General features: G+C 35.8%; 2 protein-coding genes across 4 annotated transcripts in view; one reads left to right on the top strand and one right to left on the bottom strand.

Annotated features, from left to right (window-relative positions):
• Positions 1-11,633, bottom strand: part of LOC126975725 (myc box-dependent-interacting protein 1) — a 72,044-nt gene extending 60,411 nt beyond the window's left edge. For 2 of the 3 annotated variants that reach the window (XM_050823728.1, XM_050823729.1), the window contains exon 1: positions 11,429-11,632. In XM_050823728.1, the coding sequence (XP_050679685.1) occupies positions 11,429-11,497 (69 nt within the window). In that variant the 5' untranslated portion in view covers positions 11,498-11,632. Of the gene's footprint in view, positions 1-11,428 lie in introns of all 3 variants that reach the window. The other variant, XM_050823727.1, reaches the window with a different exon arrangement.
• Positions 11,634-12,026: 393 nt separating this feature from the next.
• On the top strand, positions 12,027-19,864 carry LOC126975711 (meiosis-specific nuclear structural protein 1-like). The gene is made up of 6 exons (XM_050823712.1): positions 12,027-12,231; positions 12,313-12,489; positions 13,303-13,533; positions 14,609-14,838; positions 17,321-17,485; positions 19,735-19,864. Exons 1-6 carry the CDS (start codon positions 12,229-12,231, stop codon positions 19,862-19,864), a joined length of 936 nt encoding a protein of 311 aa, XP_050679669.1. The 5' UTR covers positions 12,027-12,228.
• Positions 19,865-21,820: the final 1,956 nt, after the last annotated feature.

Genomic DNA, 21,820 nt, shown 5'->3' with positions numbered 1-21,820 from the left:
ACTGGTGAAGGGTACTCTATCTATTCAGACACTAGCTATCCACACATAATAGGAAACTCGAAAATACAAATCACACTAATGCTACACTACAATAAATCAAAAATAATTTTAAAACCAATTCAACTTGATACTGCCTATATCTATTCAGCCAATTCAGTTGAAAATTTCACAGAAATCACGAAATTAATTATAAATCATGATACCAGCGTGTTATTGTTATAAAATAATTTAATTCAAAGTATGTAGTTTTTAATTTTCAACCGTATTTCACCACAGCACACCATGTCAATATGCAAAATTTCACCCGCATCGCGTTGATGTCTGAGATTCTACAACCGCGCGTTTAGATAGTCTCCTTACGTCACACAGCCACTGTGTTTTCATCGTGTAGTCTACCGAATTATCGGAACAATTTGGAATCCTTATCCCAAATGTCCTTTTGCGGCTGTATTTTACTTTCGGTGCGCCACTAGCGCTTTTTCCCACCTTATATAAAATAGTTAAATGACCAGTGGACCATAATTTACCAGGGCTCCTTTGCACAGGATGCCGGCTAGATTATGGGTACCACATCTGCGCCTTTTTGTACCCTACAGCAGTAATGTGTAAGCATTACTGTGTTTCGGTCTGAGGTGTCCGTAGCTAGAGGAATTACCATCAGCTGAACGTCCTGCTCGTCTCGTCCGTTATTGTCATAAAAAAAATATCATTTTTTCTCAATACGATAGTAAGATTGACGAACAAAATATTAATATTATTATCAGCAAAGGTAACTTGAAAAAATTGGTCGGAGGATTGGTCGGGTGATGATAAGAATATTTATTTATGTATGCCATTGGATAGTAAATTAAGTTGTGTTACATCACAATGTCACAGACTAAAAACGATGTCACAGGTCGAAAGCCTTAACAATATTAGATACACTTGTTTGACGACCTGTATAGCCGAGTGGTTATCGATCCTACCTACTAAGCTAGAGGTCCCGGGTTCGAATCTCGGTAGGTGCAAGCATTTATATGATGAATATGGATGTTTGTTTCCGAGTCATGGATGTTTAAATATATTTATGTATGTTAATATAAATTTATGTATGTTTAAGTAAGTATATTGTATTAAATGTATCATTGTCTTGTAACCCATAACACAGGCTATATATGCTTAACTTGGGGCAAGATAATTTGTGTAAAAAGTGTGTCAATATTATTAAACTTGTAGTGCGTTGATGCGTGAATAGTTCAAAATCGAGGTTAGTTCTGAACTAATTTTTTTTTGACTTTTCACAGCTGTCATTGTCTATCGACACGTATAAATGATCTAAGACGTACATATAACAGATAGTAAGATTATTGACAAAGTTTCACAATATACTATCAGAGGAGCCCTTGATTCATCAAATCTCTCAAGATAGTGAAATTTTCATGAAGGTTAAATCCAATTTTCGATAAGATAAAATGCCTGAACCTGGTAGTAACGTAGTTAGAAAAATATTGAGATATAACTGAAGGCCAAGATCTTGAAAAACGTTAAGTTACATAAAATTTGTAACCAAAATTTATTAACGATGCGCGACTCGAACCCGAGACCTCTCGGCTTCCGTCCAATCGCTGTTCCAATTGAGCCATGCGTTCGACCGACATACAGTTCGTCATCTTAGTACGTTTTTTTCAACTCTCAGGTTGGTGGTGTCTGGGATTAATAAAATTAATGTTGCCACAACCTGAGTGGCTGAACACTTGGCTCAATTGGAAGAGCGCTCTCACTTGGGAGAGAGGTCGCGGGTTCCAGTCCCGCATCTATACTAATATTATAAAGCTGCAGTGTTTGTTTGTTTGTTTGAACGCGCTAATCTCTGGTACTACTGGTCCGATTTGAATGATTCTTTCAGTGTTGGGTAGTCCATTTATCAAGGAAGGCTTTGGGTAGTCCATTTATCGAGGAAGGCTATAGGCTATGTTTTTTTTTCAAAATTAGGGATCCGTAATAAAATTGGTCTTTTTTTGGCTTACTCTTGTAAGGCATTGACTATTTGACGTTTGAGTATGTTTGTTACATCACTTTACATAGTATATTATATTGTAAATGAAATGATTTGTAAATCGAAAAAAATGTAAATCATTATATAAAAGAGGGGCAATGACTTTCTTGCTAATTCTTCTGATTAGCTCAACCCTTTACGAAGTAGCGGTAGATTCAATATGAAAAAATATTTTTTCATTTCGTTGTCATTTCCGTGACCTACGCGATTTTGATTTGATTTGAAAAACTTTACACAGAGGCCACTACAAAATTAGTTTTTGAGAGACATGTTAAAAGAAAGTAACTACAGAAGCCCGTTTAGTATTCTGTTTGTTTAGAACATTGATGTTATTGTCTCGTTATCAACCCGCCAATGAGGACGAAGAAAGTCATTTTGAACAAACGAAAAATGACCACAACGTCGAATGTGTATCTACATTTGCTTCTACAACTTTCAAATTGACTTTTTATTTATTTTGTTATGACCATTTACAATTTCTCTCTCTTCTATTTTCTATATTAAGTATGAGTTATTTGCCTGCAACTTGGTCGAAACTGGATTTTTGCACTGAAAACTACTTTAGCGGCGTTGAACTCTTTTTTTGGATGGGCATACAATTGTAAAACTCGCGTCAGGACGCGAAAATTCGTAAAACTATCGTTGAAACTCATTCATCACAGTTAATTTTTCTGAGAGATAAACTTTGTAATGGAAAATAATTGTAATAGTTTTGAAGTGTTAAATTAAAAAAAAATGTAAACGCCGTGAAGCGCGGCTTCTACATTTTGACTTCCATTTATGTCGTTTTATTTTCTTTGATTTTGAGATATCATTATATTATTGGGAGTGTTCTATTAACTATCGCCAGGTTCGGAAGATAACTTACATAAAAAGATAATGAGAATTATTCCTTCTTTATCTTGCTTTCTTTAATAAGAAGGAACAAATGTGAGTGGGAGGCTCTTTTGCACAGGATGCCGGCTAGATTATGGGTACCACAACGGCGCCTATTTCTGCCGTGAAACAGTAATGTATAACCATTTTTATTTTCGGACTGAAAAAAAAAATTATTGGGCAAATGAGACTTAATATCTTATGTCTCAAGGTGACGAGCGCAACTGTAGTGCCGCTCAGAATTATAATGGTCAGGGCGTATCAATTACCAGCAGCTGAACGTCCTGCTAGTCGTCCTATCTTACTGTCATTAAAAAAAAAACAAACACTTGAATCTAACCTTTACTGTTGTTATTACATTATGGGAAAATATGCATTTACTTTCACTACCAAGAGCTGCAACGGATATAACCGTACACCTACCGTGAACCAACGGGATTGATGATAAAGTATTCGTAAAGAAAACAATATAGCGACACGATGGACGAAGTTCGTAGTTCGCACCCATCAAAGGCGTTCCCATGAAGACACAATAACAGTTAGTACAACTGTTCAATCGATATTGTCGTATCGATAATCGTACGTGAGCTTGAACAGATTATAGAGTTAACAACACTAGAACTACTCTACCCGGCCTATGGACTTGCATCTCGAGCCATTAAATAAATTAAAAAAATATCTACCCATAGACTAACAATATCCTAACGTATAGACAAAGCAGACATAATACACAAACAAAATTTGTAAACAAAATTGGTTAGCATACAAGATTTTTTGACGAAACGTCACTCGAACGGTTAGCTCAGTTGGGAGAGCACTCGCACGGAACGCGAGAGCTCGTGGTTCCGAGTACCGCACCGTTCATAAAATTTTATTTGTATAATGCATACAAGGTAAGCGTACCTATTGTTACTGTAACCGATTTTAATTTACAAGTCATAAACAGTCAGCCATGCTTGACGTTTATAGCTGCTTAGTATTTTGAATATTAAACCAATCAAAGCCAGTGAACGCATATAAAATATTACAAACTGATGTATTATATATCGTATCGTATATACTTCATCACGTTTACCAAGTGTTGTTGCATTATGTTATTGTCAATCCCTATGGTAAATAAATATGTGTTCTATTTCTAATTAACACACACGTTGAGAAATCAAAATTGGTCATACATTATCGGGCTGTCGGGTCATCTATACGATAGTAAGAATAAGTATTTAGCTCTACCGACATGTGACCAACGTATTACCTTTACCTGTGGGAGGTTCCTTTGCACAGGATGCCGGCTAGATTATGGGTACCACAACGACGCTTATTTCTGCCGTGATGCAGTAATGTGTAATTAAGCATTACTGTGTTTCGGTCTAAAATTACTGGGCAAATGAGACTTAACATCTTATGTCTCAAGGTGACGAGCGCAGTTGTAGTGTCGCTCAGAATTTTTGGCGTTTTTCAAGAATCCTGAGCGGTACTGCATTGTAATGGGCAGGGCGTATCAACTACCATCAGCTGTACGTCCTGCTCTTCTTTTCCCTTATTTTCATAAAAAAAGCTAGAATACCCCAGTTAAAAAGTTTTGAATCATAAAATTTGTTTATTAAAGCCTATTACTAAATAGAAAAAGGTACTAAGCTAATTCAGTTATTTATTATATATTTTTTTATGGAAAAGGAGGACCAACGAGCATAGGTCACCTGGTGTTAAGGGATCACCGCCACCACGTTCTCTTGCAACACCAAAGGAATCACAAGAGCGTTGCCGGCCTTTAAGGAAGGTGTACGCGCTTTTTTTGAAGGTACCCATGTCGTATCGTCCCGGAGACACCGCACAAGGAAGCTCATTCCACAGCTTCGTAGTACGTGGAAGAAAGTTCCTTGAGAACAGCACTATATTTTATATATTAATCACTGCTGGGCAAAATCCTCCCCCTTCGTCGTTGTTGGCATATACATATAATATAAGAACTTGGCATTGCAACTTTTTGACAATCATCGCAAACGAACGACATCGCAATGTAGGTGTTTTTTGCAATTTCAAGCTATCAATAAATACCTCACATTATTGTGTTTTAGTTTCTCAATGAAAAAAGAAAATTTTATAATTTCTGAAGCTGTAACGTCAAATTTGAATAAAATTCTACCAATACTTATTTAGAAAGATCGTGTCGCAGGCCGCATCTAAACGAACCATTTTTCTGTTTATATGAAACTAGTAATATATTATCGAAATATATAGCCCAGTGGTTATTGCCTACTGAGCTAGAGGTTCCGGGTTCGAATCCCGGCAGGTGCAAACATTTATGTGATAAATATGAATGTTTTTTTCCGAGTCATGGATGTTTATATGTATTTATGTATGTTTAAGTAAGTATATTATATCAAATACTAGCTGACCCGGAAGACTTCGTACTGCCTCAATCGATAAATAAAAGACCTTAACTTTTGTATAAAATAAATTTAAAACAAACAAAAGGAATCATTTTCTAAGTGTTACCCGTGTTTTAAGGAAGTTTATTTTTGACCCCCTCAGAAAGTTAGAAAGATTTAAAAAAACGACGGGGGACACGTCGGAGGTTAATCAAAATTGTTGTTCTTACATAAAAACGGGGATTTTCATGTTGATTCAAACCTTTGAAACATTCCCTGGACTTCCACAAATAATTCAAAACCAAAATTAGCCAAAAAGGTCAAGCTGTTCTCGAGTTTTAGCGAAACTAACGAACAGTAATTAATTTTTATATATATAGACTAGTGGACCCGACAGACGTTATCCTGTACACACGTCTTAAATTTGAAAAATCGGTCCAGCCGTTAGGAGGAGTTCACTAACATACACATGAGCAGGAGAATTATGTAATATGGACGGAATTGAGAATCTAAACCAATCTCAAATTCATTGAAACAAACAAAAAAATCATCAAAATCGTTCCAGTCGTTTTGGAGGTAGTTTAATTGTGAATCTAAACCATTCTCGAATCCACCTGAACACACACAACAATCTCAAATTCACTGGAACACACAAAAATATCATCAAAATCGGTCCAGCCGTTTAGGAGGTAGTTCAATTGCGAATCTAAATCATCCTCGAATCCACCTGAAGACACACAGAAAGTTTCATCAAAATCGGTCCAGCCGTCTAGGAGGAGTTCAGTGACATACACACGCACACAAGAAATATATATATTAAGATATCGTTGTCTTGCAACAAATAGCACAGGCTTTGCCTAGTTTGGGGCAAGATTATTTGTGTAAAAGTGTGTATATTACTCATATTAATGTGTAAATTCAAAACATACAAGCGTGGACATGGCAGGACAAGTGTAAACTACCTCCCGATAAACGAGATGATATCACAAACCGGTTGACGGACGCCGGACTCCATAGATGCGGCCGGCAGTTGCTCACACCACCAAAGGTACCGAGAAATTCCGAACTATTGGAGATATCGTAGCTTTCTTCTTGTTTTTATTTAATCTCTGTCGTATTTATAGCGCCCTGGTAGTTTTACTTCCTAATATTAAGGGAAACATGTACCTAACCTATGGAGTTAATATTATTATTGCAATGATTATAGTAAAATGTCAAATATCAACGTATTATGAATCTTATCAGGATATCACCATCTGGATGTGTGGCGTTCCTCCACAGTGCGGTTTTCAAGGAACTTTCTTCTACGTACGACGAAACAATGGAATGAGCTTCCTCGTGCGGTGTTCCTGGGACAATACGACATGGGTACCTTTAAAAAAAAGCGCGTACACCTCCCTTAAAGGCCGGGAACGTTCCTGTAAATCCTCTGGTGTTGCAAGAGAATGTGGGCGGCGGTTTTTTCATCAAAAAATCTTAGTAGGCCACTGAACTAATTTAAGTGCCACTTATTTAAAATCCCAATTAAAATAAACCCAACATTCATTCTTGGCGATGTAAAAAAGTTATGCGTTTGTCAAATAGATTTATTTCCAACACTGGTGGCTCAATGTTTTATGAACGCCTACAGTATGATAATAATACTTTCAAACGAATAGTGACCATCATACGAACCGACGCCGTCAATTGCGTGGGTCCTAAATCCATATTCGTCAATATTAAGGGGCTTTTTACATTCAAATATTTTTAATTAAACAGCCATATTTCGATATTTTACTAACATGCCATTTTTGAGCAGGCTAACAACTGATACAGTAATGGTAACATCTAAGATCATTTATAAGTCTAGCTAGACTGTGTCAGCTGTGAAAACGTCAAAAAAATTAGTTTGGCAGTTAACCTCTATTTTGAACAATGCATGCACACTTAAGTAATAAACTCGGCCTGTTTTCATCGGTTGTCTAGCAGCAAGAGGTTCTATCTAGACGTATAATTTTTTTAAGGGTAACACTGATAACTGAGCCACCGATCACATCCGCAGAGCAAAGAACATCGGAGGCATTAACTGCGTAGTTAGTATATAGTCGTTTGTATTTTTCCTACAATACAGAAGTCAAAAGAAGTGGAGAATGATTAAGGGAACGTATATAATTAACAGGGCTAAGAGTCTGCTTGTTAAACGAGAAGTGGAAAGAAATTCATTGCCACTCCATTAAACCAACATTAACAGCTTAATCGTTTCACAAATCAATTTTAATTACAATATAGGTAGATACACTATGACAGCTGTGAAAAAGTCGAAAAAAATTGATTCTAGAGTTAACCTATATTTTGAGCAATGCACGCACACTAACACAAAGTCATACAAATCGCTAGTGTAAGACGTAGCTTGACACGCACCCTAACGGCCGTTTTCAATAACCTATCTATCCTTAGTTTAACTTACTAGACGAAGACAAATCTATCCTTTACGCTTAATTACATTTCAATAACCTATTGACAGATAGAAATGGACTATAACTATATTGGACAAAACTATGGATAGATAAGATCTTGTCATTAAACGGTGACAGCAATGTATCCGTAACTAGAGATACGTTATTGAAAACGGCCGTAAAGCATAAAGTCTGGCCTGTTTTTATCGTTGGTCTAACAGCAAGACTATTTATTTAGACGCATAAATTATCTAAGTGTTAGGTGATGCAACAATAATACTCAAACTTAAAAATGAGTAAATAAAAAAAAACACAAGAATTTAAAGTATTATAGCTAGTCCCCAACTTAAATATAAATTAAATATATCGATTTATTTGTCGCGAGCACCAGCTTCAAAGACAAATTAATTCTTTGAAACCTTAAGTAATGATATAGTAGGTGGATATATCCCAAGAAGAGTCAAGCATAATGGATATTATTTTCGAAAGGATGACCCGAAAAATGAAAAAACAAGTTTTTTACTAAGCAGTAACGGTAAACAAGTATATACCGTTTATATCAAGTAGTTAATGGCAATCGAAAACCTATTGTGCCGCTGAGTCAGCTTGTAGCGTTTTTGCTTTCTATTATAATTTACTTTAATAACTCGGCCTATTGGTTGATTTTGGTGTGTACCTGAAGGGTATTCAACGATAACCTTATTAGTAAGCGGATGGCTCCTTTGTACAAGATGCCGGCTAGATTATGGGTACCATAACGTAAAAATTACTGTGTTTCGGTCTGAAGGGCGCCGTAGCTAGTGAAATTACTGGGCAAATGAGACTTAACATCTTATGTCTCAAGGTGATGAGCGCAATTGCAGTGCCGCTCAGAATTTCTGGGTTTTTCAAGAATCCTTAGCGGCACTGCATTGTAATGGACAAGGCGTATCAATCACCATCAGCTGAACGTCTTGATCGCCTCGTCCCATATTTTCATTAAAAAAAAATTTTCCGACAGCCGTCCAACCGTCAATATCAAATTGAATGTTTTGTTATATGAGTATTGAGTGAGACTGAGATGTCTAACAGTAATATTTTGTCGTTAGGTTTTAACGGACAACACATTATGGAAGAATTTTTTATGTAAGACAAGAACAATGAGAGGTCACCTTATGATTGGTCACAAGTGATCACCGCCGCCTGCGTTCCCTTGTTACACCAGAAGAATCACAGGAGTATTGTCGGAAGGAGAACGAGTTTAAGTACGCGCCTTTATTAAAGAAACCCATGTTGTATCGTTCTGGAAACACCTTTCAAGGAATTTGATCCTGAAGTTTCGTAGTATGTAGTAGAAAGTTCCTTACAATCCATCGGTTCTGTGAAGGAATGCCACACATACAGATGGTAGGAATGATAATTAAATTTAATGCAGTGCATAATCAAGTTGCCCTCTGGATCCCCCACAATTTGAGCAGTTCTGTGTTGCATGTGGTCAAATGATTCAAACTAACAATACTGGGGTGCAACAGATCAACGATGAGAACACTACTGAATGTGAGTCTGGTGGAAATTTTGCTCTAGAAAATTATAAGTATTGCCACTCTAATCTAATATATAAAACTCTCGTGTCATGGTGTTAAACTTTGAACTCCTCCGAAACGTCTTGACCGATTCTCAGGAAATTTTGAGTGCACATTGGGTACGTCTGAGAATAGGACAACATCTATTTTTCATCCCCCTAAATGTTAAGGGTGGTCCACACGAAATTTTTATTTAGTTTTTTTGACTAATTTTTTTATTTTTTTTTTGATTATGAGTCAGCATTAAAAATACATACAACTTCAAATTTTCACCCATCTATGATCAAGTTACATTTGTATAGTGATTTTAATATCGGCAATACAATGTTTGCTGGGTCAGCTAGTATTATATAATAACAAAGAGTACAGTGTGAGTGATAACAACCCACAGTTAGCATTTCGTTTAGTTTTGCAGAACCTATTGAGATAGAAAGATACAAGGAAGGTTATATTTGTGTCACTGTCTAGGGCCGGGAATTCTTTAGTTTGCTATAAAAAGCTTGAGGTTAAATTATAAAATTATTTATTTTGCACATCTTATATTTTCTTACACAATATCAGCATCTTCAGGTCTAATACAGAAATGTGCAACATTATTAGTAATACTTAGGATTAGCTGTCTTATATCAAGTATAAGAACATCATTTACTCAAGAAAACGATCATCATATCTGATTTCTTCAAAAAGGTAAAAAATACACTTAAGTATGATTGTCAAAATACACATTTTACTATTTACCATTACCAAGAAAGGTTGAATTTGTATTAAGATGTTGCAAGAAACACATTGCCCCTCTTTTAAATTAATATTACAGCTTCATCATTTAAGTATGTAAATTATTTGAATTACTATCATTGTGAAGAGATAAAACTTAAGCTTCAGTCAGTTTTTATAGAAAAACATTACTAAATATTTAACATAAAGTAATAATTGCAACAATATACTGTCTACATATATATGTAGGAGTGTCACAATTAATTTCATTATTACAATTTAATTTCATTTCATTAGCGGAGGATGCACACCATTTTCCTAAAATTGAGTAAAGTGATTTAAGTTTTCTTTAAGTCTCGTGCCAGATTTTGGCGAGACAACACATCCTGTGGATGCCTCGTGTAGAGGCAAAACACATGTCGAATTGTTTTAAAAACAAATATTGGCGGAATTAACACTAAAGAAAACTTAAATCATTTGTATAATTATGGATTTCCACAAAGTATGGATTTCCACAAAGTAACACCTAATTCAATAAAGTGATTTAAAGACAATTATTATGTAATATTTATGCCAATTATTGTAAGTTTATTATGTATAGGAGTTTTAAACCATAAATTTAAATATTTTATTTCTTAGAATTCATTTTATTATATTTTATACTTGCAGCATACTTTGGTAATAACATAGAAGTTTTAAATATGATAACCAATAGTGTTAACTTATTTAAATAGGTATATATTTACTTAGTATTGTGCCTACTCACTATACCTAGATAGTTGACATGAATAAGTTTCAGATGAAGACTATTTGGATGTCAGTCTGTTCAAATGGGCTTCTTGCCAGGTAGGGTCAATATCCTAATAATACACATGGCATAACTACTAGGAAATTTTAAATTTAACCTCAGCTAATTTATATGTATGCAAAGACATTTTAAAACATTCACCTAAAAATTTTCAAAGTTAATATAAACCTTCATGGATTTTTTTTTTGTAAATTTTTTATTTGGAGAAATTTTGGAACATTACACATAATAGAAAAAATACAAAAGAAATTTATAAATACTGTGTAATGGACTGTGTAATCAGGCCATCATTTGAGAATAAATGATGTGCTATAAATAGCATTCTACGAACCCTGGTCCAGCTATATCCTATACAGATGATACGTTCAGCCCATGGGAAAACCAAGTCAGCTGAGTGGATAAACAAGACTTTTAGATAGCAATGCGTAAATAAGTACCTTACTGACGTAAAGTCAACAGCTGAAATTTGACCTACGATTGCCGACACATGCAACCTGTACGTACAAATGTGATCTTATCATTCAGTCTCCAGAGCGATGAAATGCAAATCTCAGAGACTTTCACACAACTTGTAATAACGATAACCCGAAGCGGTATCCAAATCGTATATAACTTGAAACTATAAATACCTTTTCTTTTGCACGGCCAGCATGTTTTTGCACTGATTTCGCGATTAACGCACCTTTACTTTCTGCCATTGTTTACACTATTTCATTACCAATTGTCTTTATTTATAATGCACTATCAGACTGCAGTCTGCACCTGATCTTTTGAATCGATTGCAATTATCCGTCACACGTCAAAATCCCAGAGCAATGAAATTAAACTGACATGACAAAACCTCCCACTACAGCTGGCCGATGACAGTCTCGACCACATTTGACAGTTGATGTTATACAGATAAAGAATTGCATTTAGCTTTTCAAAAAGTTGTCTCTGGTAAGTCATGTGTTCATGTTAGATATCGATAATTATTATAATTATAATAAATTAAATGATATAATTATCATTGCATTAATGTTAATGATTAATGAAAAGATCCCAAAAAATGCTGGTCGTGTTACAAATATACTAGTACATTTTTTTTGTTGGAAGTAGGAACAGCTGACAATGAACTAATCATATTGGAGACTGGAGTTAATATAATCTTTGGCTGTTATCCGTCAACCCTTTGGAGATTAGAATAATTCAAATTTTAAAATTCAAATCTTAGCTCTTACTTCTTACCCTTTTTTTTAAAGTTATTGTTTAATTAGATTCAAATAAACAATATATACAATTATTAGGTATAATAAAAGTGGACGAAGAGACGGTTGAATATTATTATATTTACCTTTTACTGTAACTTATTTGTATTTTTTGTGGTTGTACGTATTTATTATTTCATATCTCATAAATCAAGAAATTGAAACAAAAAATAGTTACAGAAATGGTAATATTTTTTTTCAATGAAATGTGATGGTAAATTACTACTAACATAATATTCTACTATCTTTCATAATATTTTAATTAGGAGCCGAAAACAGAACTGCAAAAAAATGCAATTGTGGAAGCTCGTAAAAAGGAATTGGAGACATATCAGAGAGCTCTTGATATACAATGGTTGAACAGCCGCATGGAAGACGGGAGAATGGGTCGTTGCCTAGCCCTAATCAAAAAAGAGGCTGAAATGGAAAAAGATTTTCAAGAGGTATGGTATTTTTTAAATCAATAGTTTGGTATGGTTTCTAAGAAATTAGAATCAACATTCTCTCTATTGTACTTATAAATGCTTTATCATATTGGCTTTGAATATCACATTTGTGTATTAATTAAACAATATTAATTTATACTTTCTTGCAACACCACAGGAACTCATAATGTTTACTATGTAGTAAGTACCAATTTTGCTGTAATACCGGGCTTGTTAATTATTAATGTCCATAGAGGGTAATATGATATTATGTTTGGTTGTTAGTTTTAGAGTGCAAAACAACATCAATTTTAACAGCCATAAAACTACTTTATAAACTTTCATAATATTAAATATTATTATCTTTAACTTAAAAATATTAAATCCATAGCTATTGCATATGCTATAATTTTAAAGCTGATGAGTTTTTTTTTATGGAATATGGCCTTTAAGGAAGGTGTACGTGCTTTTTTTGAAGGTACCCATGTCATATTGTCCCGGAAACACCACACAAGGAAGCTCATCCCAGCTTTGTAGTACGAGGGAGAAAGCTCCTTGAAAACCGCACTGTGGAGGACCGCCACACATCCAGATAGTGGGGATGAAATGTTTGGATGTGCCAATCTCTAGACTTCATCCTCATGAAATTACAGAACGGTTTACACACTTACATACTCAATATAACAAAAACAGGTTTGATTTAGCAATCGTCATATTTATTGAGTTGGGAGATTAGTAGATGTTGAGAAATTTTCTCTAAGATTATATGAGTATTAACAATAAGACATCTAGTTTAAGGCAGAACTAGTTAGTCTTTTTGATTTATTACAGAGAACGGATCATGCAGCCATTGTGAATGCAAGAGCTGAGAAAGAGACAAAACTTGCCCTTGAAGTAGCCAAAGTCCGTAGAGAGGCAGACTGTGAATTGTTGCGGAGACATTACCTCAGAGAGCGTGATCCCAGCTTGAGGCAGTTGTGCAAGAAATTACAGGCTGGATATGTCTGTCGAGATCTTAAGCAACAGATTCTTCATAATGAATATAAAAGGCTACAGGATAAGGTAAAATGTATGACAATTTGTCTATAAAAATAAGAATGAATTTTGTTAAGTACTTGGGAAGCTAAAATACATTAAATTACTAAAATAATAATTATCAGTTAACTGTGGCGTCATTTATTGCCGTCCAGATGGATGGCAATCCAATATGATAAATAAAAAATTCCATCTATCTTTATTAGTAATATAATATACTCCTGCCTACCTACCTCCTCAGTTCACAAACTTTTCTCTGTGTTGTTTTGTTAACAACTTAATAGAAAAGAAAATAATCATCATTATTACTACAAGTTTCTTTTATAATCTATTGCCTGAAAAATATACACTGCATCTTCATCTTTTAAGTAAAAAGTTGTCCTTGATGTCAATTTTATGAATCTATCATCAATTAGGATAAATATACAATATTAAGTTCTTGCATAGTCCTGGATTTAGTTATCTGGTAAATGGCTTACTGTTTGCTAGATAAATATGTGTGGCATTGTATGTGATATGGCAGGTTTTTCTTAAAAAACTGTTTGAACACCCCTACTGAGTTTGAAGTGTGTTCATTCAAATTGTTCTGGAAGATGCATATGAATCATGTAACTTTCTTCTGCTATTGAAGTCACTTGTTTTATCAGTGTTTTCATGTCAATAGGATATGTTTATTAATACTCAATTATAACTATTCTATTATAATTACATAAAAGGTGGGTCAAATTACATGAATATCTGAGGTTGTGCTCTGGTCAATATCAACGGAATACATCGGATGATCGCTTCTCAGAACCGATTGTCGTGGAGTTCTTTAGGGGAGGCCTTTGTCCACCAGTGGGCGATGCAGGATGATATGATGAAGGTCCTGCCCTGCCCTGAAATATGTTCAGGGGAAGTGATGTCTGGTTGAAGTCTTATGCTTGTAAATCAGGCACTACTTGTTTTGCTGAATGATTCTGTCATTGTCAACAAAAATTTAAGGCCATATTCATAACTGTGACAATGAGTAATAAACATCTTAAAAATTGCACATTTTCTTTCCTTATAACAATATTTGGTATATAAGACTGATCCATTTTTTTTATTTCATAATTTCCAGACCCAAGAGTTATCAGCTAATAGAGTTATTTTGAGTTCTATTTGTAATAATGAAGAAGCAAGAGAGAAGGAGGAAGCAGAGAAGATAGAAAAAGACAGAAAGTATCGGCTGGAACTCCAACAACAATTGGTCAATAGAGAAAAACAGAAACAATGCCAGTATGAGGAAACACTTATCGAGAAAAAGATGCTGGAAGAAATAGAGAGAACACTAGCAGATGAGGATCATCGGTATTTTTTTTTAAATTCAATTATAATATGAGATCTGGGATTTCTATGCAATCACGATTGCATGTATCAGGGAGTTCTTTTGGAACAATATTATAGTTCAAGCGATCCCATCACCATTGCTAAGATGCATCCTGATATCACAAAAACCTGACACTAATACAATGTACTTGCCAGTGATGAGATTCCTCTTTTGTGACAAACCTCACTCATCATCAGATGATAGTGAAGAGTCATGCAGTTTGTGTCTCGCAAAAGTCCTCCCCTTAGTCATAGTCGCCTAATATTAACATAGAAAATTATATTATATAGATAACACTCTTAGTGTTAACAGAACTTGACAATAAAAAGAAAATTAACTTTTGGAAGGACAAATTTTTGAGCTAATTCTACAGTCGAGTTTATCCATCAAACATATCTTGGGAGCGAAATTTCACTAGCATTGACTTGTATGGCATTAAATATCAGTGCGTTTTGCAAGTTACTTGCGCGGCTCACAGGCATTTTATTTTAAGTTTTAAGAAGACAAAGTAATATATATATATATGGTCACATTTTTTTTAATGGAATAGGAGGACAAACGAGCGTACGGGTCACCTAGTGTTAAGTGATCACCGCCGCCCACAATTTCTTGCAAAACCAGAGGAATAAAAGGAGCGTTGCCGGCCTTTAAGGAAGGTGTACGCGCTTATTTTGAAGGTACCAATGTTTATCGTCCCGGAAACACCGCACAACGAAGCTCACTCAACAGCTTTGTAGTAATGTGGAAAAAAGCTCCTTGAAAGCCGTACTGTGGAGGACCGCCACACATCCAGATGGTGGGGATGATATCCTAACTTGTGTCGTGTCGTGCGAAGGTGAATTTCGGCGGCAGGAATCAGATTAAACAGCTCTTCGGAACACTCCCCGTGATAAATGTGGTAGAAGACAGACAATGAAGCGACATCTCTACGCAATATTATAAAATCAGAGTCGCCTATACTTGGCCCGTGTCTTATTCAAATTCAAATTCTAATATTTTTATTCAAAATAGGATTTAAAATCACTTATTGAACGTCAAAAAATACCACCCATTCAAAAGAGACTGCCTCAGACCTGAGAAGAATGGGCGCAAGAAACTCAGCGGGCTTTTTTTTAAATATAAAATATGGATTACAATGTGTTGTCGTACAATAAACATTCATAATTAAAGAGCCTGAGGGTGTTCACTTTATTCCCAGTCCGTTGTGTCATTAAGAAAATCGTTTATGCTATAATAATCTTTCCTACAAAAAACGTTTTTTAACAATTGTTTTAAATTTCGTAACACATTTGTTTTGTACATTTTCATGGATCATATTGTATAGCATATACATGGCCCAACAACAGACTTACTAACTCGACCCAACCGAGTATTAGGCATAACAAGTTTATGTTTGTTCCTCATGTTAACATTATGAATGTCACAGTTTCTAGAAAATTCCTCAATGTGCTTATGAACATACAGAACATTATCAAAAATGTATTGAGAAGCAACAATCAAAATGTTTATTTCTTTAAATTTTTCTCTTAATTATTTTTTAGGACCTAGGTTATAAATCGCGCGAATAAAGCACAAAGATGGTGTTAATATCGGCCGCACTGCCCCATAACAATATACCATAGGACATAATATTATGAAAATAACTAAAGTATACTAATCTCGTCGTATCTATGTCAGTTTACCGTCTAATTTTCTAAACCGCATATGCTGCAGAACTAATCCTATTCGCCAATCCTTCAATATGGGGGCCCCACTGCAATTTGGAATCAAGAGTAATGCCAAGAAATACAGCAGATTCCACTGGTTTTACCACCTCTCCATTTAATAAAATATTCGCATCTACATTTTTGACATTTGGCGCGGTGAATTTAATATATTTGGTTTTATGACTATTTAACAATAAGTTATTGGCGCTAAACCAGTACACGATGTCAGATAGAGCATTGTTTACTTCGTCATATAAAACTTGGCTTCGTTTCACTTTGAATATAAGTGATGTGTCATCCGCAAATAATACCACCTTGTGTTTTTTTTCTACAAGGTTAGGTAGATCATTTATATAAATTAGGAAGAGGAAGGGTCCAAGAATAGACCCTTGTGGTACCCGCATACCGAGAGGAGCCCAGGAGATCTGGAAATACAGCAGAAGGAAGTTTATTCCATACTTTGATTGTATGTGGAAGAAAGTTCCTCGAAAACCGTATTCTAGAATCTAGGGGAAGATCACTTGCCGCCTGCAGTATAAACAAACCCACACGACTTGGGGACCTTCTAGCTCATACCATAATATCATATTTAAAGCCGACAACCCATTTCCAAGACCTCTGGTAAAGCAGATTTCCACTGGCTGATGTATTCTCAAGCTATTATGTGAGCCGAACACCCATTTGCCCCTTGCCCAAGAGGGCCTTTAAAAAAAGGTTTTGTTTATCAGCAATAATATTCTCTTTTTTTTGCTTGCAGGGAGCTAGAACAAAAAAGGATTCAGAAAGAGAAATTGCGAAAGGAAATGGAAATATCTAAGAGCACCAAGGAGGCATGGAGACAAAAACAGAGGGCCATGTTAGTGATCGAGGAGCGGAATATTGAGGCACAGGCTAAAGCTGCATCAGACAGAAGTGCTTCTATGTAAGTTGTATATATGAAGCTATGTTGCTCTAACACGTCGTTTGAGAAAGATCCATTGATGCTCAATGGGATTGAGATCGGGACTACGTGCTGGCTAATCTAAACGGTGGATCCCGACTTTTACTTTAATAAGCATCTACTTCGTCCGCTCGGTGTGCAACAGTGACTTCCATAAACAGAAGCATTTCCTGTAACAAATAACACGGGCTGTACATGACGAATTAGGAGTTTTGTGGTGTAGGATTGTTCATTTATAGAGCTATTTTATACGAAAACTAACTCTCAACCTTACCTCTGCATAACACTCCTGGTCATCTTACGACGTCGGTCCCGACCAAATAAAGAGATTCTGTCCTGATCAGGAAATAAAGTCTTGCTCTATATGTCTACATCTGTCGATGTTGCACAATTTTAGGAAAATCACCTTGCAATATGGTGCTAATGGAGTGATTTAGGACCTAGTTGGTTGTACAGAAATTTTTTGAGTGCTCGAATATTTTTGCAAGTGGCAAAAGATTTTTGTTTCCTTCGTAAGTCACTGTCGGTTACAAGAAACTTCTCTATTTCTGTCATTTAAGACATTTCATTGGCTTCCATTTTGTTGTAAATAACATTCATAAACAGTGGAAGGCTTCTTTGCTAGATAAATCTCATTAACCATTATCCAGCGATGCTGCGGAATGAGCTTCTTTGTGCGGTGTTCCCAGGACGATACCTCATGGGCACGTTCAAAAAAAGCGAATACCCTTTTCTAAAGAGCCGGCAACGCTCCGTCGACTTCTGTGGTGTTGCAAGAGAATATAAAAAAACAGTATTTTCACTAGCTTCGCCTTTCAAACCGGAACACATTAATTCTTCTGCTTGACTGCTAAGGGGCATCCCTTAAGTGCCTCCGCGCATTAGGCGGCCAGGTCGCTGCGGCCAACTATTTCTTCGGTGACATATGCAAGTGCGCGCACTAGGCGACCAGCGGCCAGCGACCACGTGATGGCCGCGCGGCCAGCAGAAACATCGCGACTCAACACGCGACCAGTTAGCCGCCGCGACCAACGAGATTCACCATTTTTCACCATTTGAGATCAGTGTGCGCGCACTGGTCGCAGCGGCCACACGTGTTTTGTGAATACAGGATGTTCGATACTGAGCGATTCATTATCGAAATTCAAAACAGAGAAGCTCTATGGAAACAGTCGTCGGATGATTATTCGAATAAAAATTTAAAAAGGCAATTATGGTTGGAGCTGACTGATATATTTGGTGGGGAAAATTTGGAAGAAAAAGAAAACGGAGAACTTGGTAAATATTTTCAATTATGTTTTTATTATTATTATATGAAAATGCCTAATACTATTTAGTTATGATGTGAAAGCCAGTCTGTCTTGCCACGGAAGCTTTCCCGCATTAATAAAGTAATCTGCGAATTGATTCCTCTATTGAAATGATGTTCTATTAGCTCTTACATTTTGTGCAGAAGGTATATCATTCATGGTACTTTGTATATGCAACGTATCTTCAAATCTGTATCCATCGTTTGATCGAGCTTGGACTATAATAATTGCAAGGTTTGTTCCTACATTGATGGGACGATGAAAAATCCTCCATTTGTTCGACAATATCCCAAAAGTACACTCTATATAACGACGTGCACGAGATAGCCTGTAGTTAAAAATTTTCTTTTTGTTGTCTAAATTTCTCCCAGGATATGGTCTCATTATGTTTTCTGTTAGCGGGAATGCTTCATCGCCAACAAGAACAAATGGCATGGATGGACCATTTTCTTCTATAGGTGTCCCACGCGGTACATTCAGATGACCATCCATAAGTTTTCTGTAGAATATTGACTCTTTAAAAATGTTTGAATCACTGCATTTGCCATAGGCTCCTACATCTATATAAATGAATTTATAATCTGCATTCCATATCGCAAGCAATACAAGTGAGAAATAGTTTTTGTAATTAAAATATAGTGAACCGGAATGCGCAGGTTTTATTAATTCAATATGTTTTCCGTCAATGGCTCCAATGCAGTTAGGAAATTGTGCATTGTGTTTAAATCCTTCTGCCACTTCTAACCATTTTGACTCATGTGGTTCAGGAAACGCAATGTGTTTCATAAGCTGCCATATTTTAATACAAACATCATACATAAAATCCCGCGCTGTGGTGTGACCTATTCGAAAGTTATGACTTATTTCTGCAAATGAACACCCACTTGCTAAATATCTGAAACAAAAAAAAAATTTTTGCAGGATTAAGTCTTCAAAAGAAATGGAAAAATATAAGAGACACCTTTACGAGAGAGTTAAGAAGGCGCAAAAAGCGGTTCAGCTGCTAAGCGTACATCAGCTTATATTTACTTTGATCAATTACAATTTTTAATGCCAACCTTAGAAATTAATGAGACCAGTGCAAGTTTATCAGAAACGACGCCGGAAGAAAACGATAATCAAACAAATGAGTTGACTGATACTCCTGAAAATACTCGCAAAAAAACAAAGAAAATTACTGACAGCGAAGACTGCACTTCACGACAAGTGGATAAGCTTACAGCAGTGTTAGAGCAGAGCAAGACAAGGAGATAGTATTCAAGATTATGATAAAATGTTTATGTTATCTTTATTAAGTGGATATAAACAAATACCAGAACTATTAAAATCAAAAGCTCAAATTGAATTGATTCAGGTAATAGATAAATATAAATGCAATCCTCAATTTACTGGCTATGGATTTCCAAATACTTCTTTTGAACATAGTCAAGGTCATACAGGCTATTACACCCGGCCAAGAACGGAAATTTACTCTCAACCAAATCCATCTACATTGAAATATTCCCAAAGTATATATCAACGTCAAGAAAGTCAACCTCGTCCATCTTCTTCCTACTCCACAGCTTCTAGCGACCTTACTTTCCCTCACTCAAATGAATCTGAAGCTTCGGGTTTCATTGAACTGTTTCCGAATGATTAAATGTTTTGGATTGTTTTATTTGTATATTTTTATTAAGCACTAATAAATAATATCTAAACCTTTTTAATTGTTTATCATTTCATTAAATACAATAGTTATACAATATGATGATACTATACTGTACAAAAATCGCACGTTGGAATACCAAGGATTGCGGGTTCGATTTTTTAAAAATATAAAAAAAATATATAAAAATAAAATTAATTAAACAGTCTTTTATTATCGTTTGTTATCTTACCTCAAAGTTATTACCAATTTTTCTTCAGCAGAGATGCACTCCCGAAATGGGCTGAATCCAGTAATATGTGGTTTTAGAACATTCAAGATCTCGTAAAAAGTTTTTTTAGACATTCTCATATAGTTAAAAAATTTATCTTCATATTGCAATACGTCAGGAAAGTATGTATGATATATCCCTTTTGTAAGCCTATTCCGTAACAATGGGTGAATCCAAAATTTGTTTTTTGTTCTTTTTTTCTTTCGCTTTTGTAATAATAAAATCAGTGCAACAATAATTCCTTCTTCGACGTCCATTTCTGAGCACGATGTGAACTCAACTGACAAAATGTGGTCGCTACGTGGTCGCAGATGAATCGCAGCTACGGCGGCCAGGTCATGCGGTTTGGTCGCGCGACCTGGCCGCCTAATGCGCGGGGGCACTTAAAGTGACGAGTGCTATTGTGATGCCGCTCAGCATTGAATTATAATGGTCAGGCCGTATCATTTACCATCAGGTGAACATCTTGCTCACCTCGTAACTTCATTTCATAATTTTTTTGGTAAACTGCAATCAGTCTTAGACTATAGTCAGATGTGTTGCCAGTTATCACGTGTAGAGTGTGCTTCCCCATGGAAGCATCTACTACTTACTCTTTGAAGTAACCAGTGGGAGGTTCCTTTGCACAGGATGCCGGCTAGATTATGGGCACTACAACGGCGCCTATTTCTGCCGAGAAGCAGTAACGTGTAAGCATTACTGTGTTTCGGTCTGAAGGGTGCCGTAGCTAGTGAAATTACTGGGCAAATGAGACTTAACATCTTATGTCCCAAGGTGACGAGCGCAGTTGTAGTGCCGCTCAGAATTTTTGGGGTTTTTCAAGAATCCTGAACGGCACTGCGTTGTAATGGGCAGGGCGTATCAATTACCATCAGCTGAACGTCCTGCTCGTCTCGTCCCTTATTCTCATGAAAAAAAAAGTCAAGTGTTTGCAAATCATAGTGGATCAAGTGTTTTCTATAGTTAATGTCTACAAGAGGTGTTACTAAAGCATTGGGGTGGCAAGACATTCTACTTTTATATCTCTCTGAAACTAGTATCAAACAATTGTGGTACTGCCTAGGTGTTCATGTATTTCAGTATTAGTAACA

Source organism: Leptidea sinapis, chromosome 37, assembly GCF_905404315.1.
Source record: "Leptidea sinapis chromosome 37, ilLepSina1.1, whole genome shotgun sequence".
Classification (NCBI taxonomy): Eukaryota; Metazoa; Arthropoda; class Insecta; order Lepidoptera; family Pieridae; genus Leptidea; species Leptidea sinapis.
This window is presented reverse-complemented; position numbering and strand designations above follow the sequence as displayed.